This window comes from Telopea speciosissima, chromosome 1 (genome assembly GCF_018873765.1).
Source record: "Telopea speciosissima isolate NSW1024214 ecotype Mountain lineage chromosome 1, Tspe_v1, whole genome shotgun sequence".
Classification (NCBI taxonomy): domain Eukaryota; kingdom Viridiplantae; phylum Streptophyta; class Magnoliopsida; order Proteales; family Proteaceae; genus Telopea; species Telopea speciosissima.
The window spans coordinates 35015497-35019769 of record NC_057916.1 but is presented as its reverse complement, the minus strand read 5'-3'; the positions used below and the strand labels follow the sequence as shown (position 1 = coordinate 35019769).

The following is a 4273-nucleotide window of genomic DNA, read 5'->3' as shown; positions in this document are numbered from 1 at the left end:
TAGTCATCCAAAACAACTTTAGCTACTCAAATTTTCTTATAGAATTTGTCCAATAATTCAAGATTGTCAAGGTTGACTGCAGGAACCAGTTCAAGCTACAGAAATCACACCCTCTTTCTGCAAAGTTATTTCCACTCCTAGCAATGAACACACCATCTTCTGCCTGCAATCATTTATTCTTTCCTTTTCCTTGCTTCTTCTTTATAACTTCATCAATATACATTATGCCCTTGCCCTTGTAAACTTCAGGTGGCTTACAACTGCGTACAGCAGCAGCAAATTGGTGTACTCTTTGCTTGTCTATTCCAGTGCAGCAAATTACATTTGGTTTAAAGCAGAATACACGGACAGCTGGTGGAACAGTCAATTCAACCTCATGGCTGTAACCTAATTTTAGATACAAGAGGCGGCCCTCTGATTCCGCCCTTGCTTTGAACCCCACTCCCACAACCTTGAGAAAGCGATAGAATTTGGCTTCCATTTACAATTTCCAAATAACCCACCACCAATCTGTTGAAGACAAGAGTGACAGATGAAAGGTATTTAAATTGAGTAATTCAGAATCAAGGGTGCATTAGAGCATTTAAACTGGGGGAAAATTCAAAGGAGAAAACAGCTGCACCAGGGTTGGGGTTGGGAGGGTTGCTTGAACCTCGAGATACAATACATTCACATTTAATATTCGGACAACCGAAGAACCAGTAACTTGTGAAACATTTGGATTTCTTGAGGCTCCGTCTGGTTGCAAGTAAGGAAGGGAAGGGAAATCAGTTTTTAAAAGAAAAAGGACAGTTTTGTTACCCATGAATGTGTAACATACCTAAAACTCTTACCATATTTGGTAATTAACTTTTCAGATGTTTTTATTTACTTTTCAAATCATAGGTAATTCAATGCGAAGCGAAGCAAAATATAATAACTAAAATTTTTAATATTTTTGGACTTAATTACACAATCATGTGAGGTAATGATTACAAAAGTTTCCACTTCAGTATTGATTTGATTTCACTTCCCTTCCCTTTATTTCCTTTGCAACCAGACGGAGCCGTGAAGGAAATTATAAAGAAAACAATCAAAGAAAACAAACCATTGTCCAATCTATGAATATAAGGGCTACATTTTGACAATTACATTTGCTAGATGGTAATAAGTTATCATCTTTATAACCCAAGCCCCACGGAAATGTAAGCCCTAGTCCGGAAAAAAAATTGGATTGCAATCTTCTTGTAAGTAGGTAATAGCGGAATCCATCTTGTTGCTGAATGGACTGAAAATGACACACCCTCAGAGAGAGAGAGAGAGATGTAATGAAGGGAGGAGATTGTTCATGTGATGATTTCAAAAGGCGAGCGAGATTTTAAGGGTTGGATGGGATCGAAGAAGTTTTGGTGAAGGAGATAATATGGTGATGAAAGATGGATTCTCGTTGAGAGATTTTAACAGGTCAAGACAGAGGATATGGCTAGCATGGCATTGCTCATGTGTAACCACTGTATAGTTTGGAGAAGAGATACTTAAAATTGTTGGAAAGGCACTTTTAAAAACACAGTCTGCCATATGGCCTCAAATAGCGTAAAATGACCCGGGCAGAATTTGTGGCCAACCCCAAGTACTTGAGATAAGGTTTTAGTGTTAAAGAGAAAAATGGCAGGATAGGATTCATGAAGCCAACACAATGTACTTGGAATAAGATTTTGTAAACGGAGTTTGAGTTTAACAGCAAGGCAGTACCACCAGAGATGTATTACTAAAAACAAAACAATGACTAGATAACCAGTGGGTGATCTGAGTTTCGATTGAAAACCAGGGGGTGACGTGTGATTTACCCTAAAATAAATTGCCAATGGAAAAAGTAGGAAGGGTAACAATCAAGTATACTTTATGCTAAAAAATCAGGCCAATTTTTTGGTTCTCATTTTGTACAACTCATGAAAAGTCAAAATCTCATCATCATACAACTAATAAACAGTCTGAATATAAATATCATAAGCCAATGAAAAAAAAAACAATTAAGCTTCAGATATTCATATCTATCTCAGGAAATAGTTAAGGTCATAGTGTCAATGTTTAAATGAGTAAAACCTTTCTTTTCCTTTCCAATTCTTGCCTTAAATTTGTCACTTATTACATGCCTGAATATTTCTAGTGACAGCCAATAAAATCAACATGTTTTTGATTGATGCCATTCTAGCAGATGCCCAATGGGAAAAGGGTTTTAAATAACTACACAAGCAGGAGCATGAAATACAACAAACATTGTTCCTATGACAAGAATTAAAATGCCCCCCTCCCTTTCCCCTCTTTTCCTTTGATGAGGTTGTATACAAAGCATGATCAAAAGGTTTCATTACAAATGTCCCCCCCCCTCTCCTCATCGAATTCATTGTTATTAATAGTACTATTAAATTAATTATTATTTATGAACAATATTTATTAGATAAAAGAAGATTGTACAAGGAAAATAGAGCACAAACGAATTAATCAAACAATACACCAGTCCTATATCACCAAACCTTATTCGAAGATAATCCCTATAAATCCCTCCTAAAATCCACCTAAGCTAAGTAATCTGCAAAAACATTTGCTGACCTATGCACAATGTAAAACAAATCTCACTCTTCTGTGATGAAATGAACTAACCTCCACAACCCTTCCAACCTAAAAACCCAAACATTCACTATTTCCCAACCTCCATTGGCATTAGGGCACTCCAAGGCTGGATCCAATCTGATGCCATGGTACTACCTTAGTGTTGGTAAGATCCCAAAATACATTTCATCCACAAGTATGAGCTATTATAAACCAAGTTGTCTATTCTAGCCATTGAAAAGGTATTGTTTTGGCTCATATTTATGTGAGTAAGACATAAATGCAACAAAATATAAACATAACATCCTAGCTTATGTGATACCATTAAAGCGTTACCGGTAAGAATGCAGTACAAGAATGCAGTACAAGGTACCAACAACAACCAATCGACAGACAAATGAAGAAGGATGCACTAGGGAACCTATACAACGAACAAACTTTTTGCCACTAACAGAGAATTCAATACTTGTACAGTTGTACCACCAATCCATTGGCATTTTCAAATCTTCTTGACTTAAGAAGCTAAATGAAGTCAATACGTTTGTAATGTTTCTAACTCTGGTGGCCCTGAAACTTAAGATTTTATGATCACCATCTATATATATGTTTTCATCAAACACTGACAGGGCAAAAAATCAGGGACAATAACTTCTGATAATTCCCATATTCGCAACCTCCTCATAAACATCAAAATATCAAATTGATATTAACAACAAGATAGATACAACCAATTATGAAACAAAGCAAGTTAACTGAGTGACGACCTACTCCCATATTCCTTATGGAGGGAGAGGCAATTCAATTCTTAGTCGAGCAAATATAGGTAAGAAATGAAAATTCATCAAAAACATTTTTTAAGAAAAGGAGGGAGGGGAATTAGTTTGCAGATAGAGAATCGAGTGATGAAGACATGGAAGAGATGGAGGAACAGAGCTTACGGTAACCACCGTCAGCTGGAGTCCGCCGTCGCCATCGTATTCTGACCTTGTTGGAGGGCGCCGGTGTCGGAGTCCCAGAATACAGAGACGAATGAACAAGTTGTGAGATAGAGCTGAGTCGGAGTAGAACTCGGTTTTACACACTCATATCAGAAATGCGTTATCTATGATTATACGCTATGATTGTAGTATAGAGTCTATAGACATTAGGTATATCCATCCGGGAAAAAAAATCGGACCAGGATCCTCTGCCGTACTGCAGGATGTGCACCGCACACCCAACAGTACAGCAGAGGATTTTTATTCCACTCCAATACCCTAAAAGTGCAGTATGGTGCAGTTCAGTTCGGGGTTGAGATGTCGCCACCTGGCAGGCACAACATCCAACTGTCCGAACTCAAGAAGAGAAAAAAAATCAGCTGAATTGAGCTCGGACTGTTGGATGTCGCCCCTACCAAGTGGTAATATCTCACCCTTGAACTGCACCACTCTGTACATGTTAGGAATTGGAGAGGATTTTAATCCCATTCCCAACCTTAGTAAGTTCGGGAACGGCAATTGAACGGGAACGGATATGAAAGTCAATTAAACGGACTAGACGGCAATAATACTTTTAAAAAATCCGGCGTAATAAAATGCATACGGTAATAATACGATACTTGTTTAATATGGTCACTCTATAAGCAAAAATACAGACATATATTCACTATGTAACATACATTCACCACCTAAATAGCATATACACA

General features: G+C 37.6%; 1 protein-coding gene across 1 annotated transcript; it reads right to left on the bottom strand.

Annotated features, from left to right (window-relative positions):
* Window positions 1-3576, bottom strand: LOC122656465 (60S ribosomal protein L6, mitochondrial-like). Its single transcript, XM_043850985.1, has 2 exons — window positions 3528-3576; window positions 1-510 (listed from the first exon to the last, which is right to left on the bottom strand). Exon 2 carries the CDS (start codon window positions 479-481, stop codon window positions 170-172), a length of 312 nt encoding a protein of 103 aa, XP_043706920.1. The 5' UTR covers window positions 482-510; window positions 3528-3576; the 3' UTR covers window positions 1-169.
* Between the last annotated feature and the right edge of the window lie 697 nt (window positions 3577-4273).

Excerpts from the sequence above, each read along its gene's own strand:
- LOC122656465 (XM_043850985.1), bottom strand. The coding sequence starts at position 481 with ATGGAAGCCAAATTCTATCGCTTTCTCAAGGTTGTGGGAGTGGGGTTC.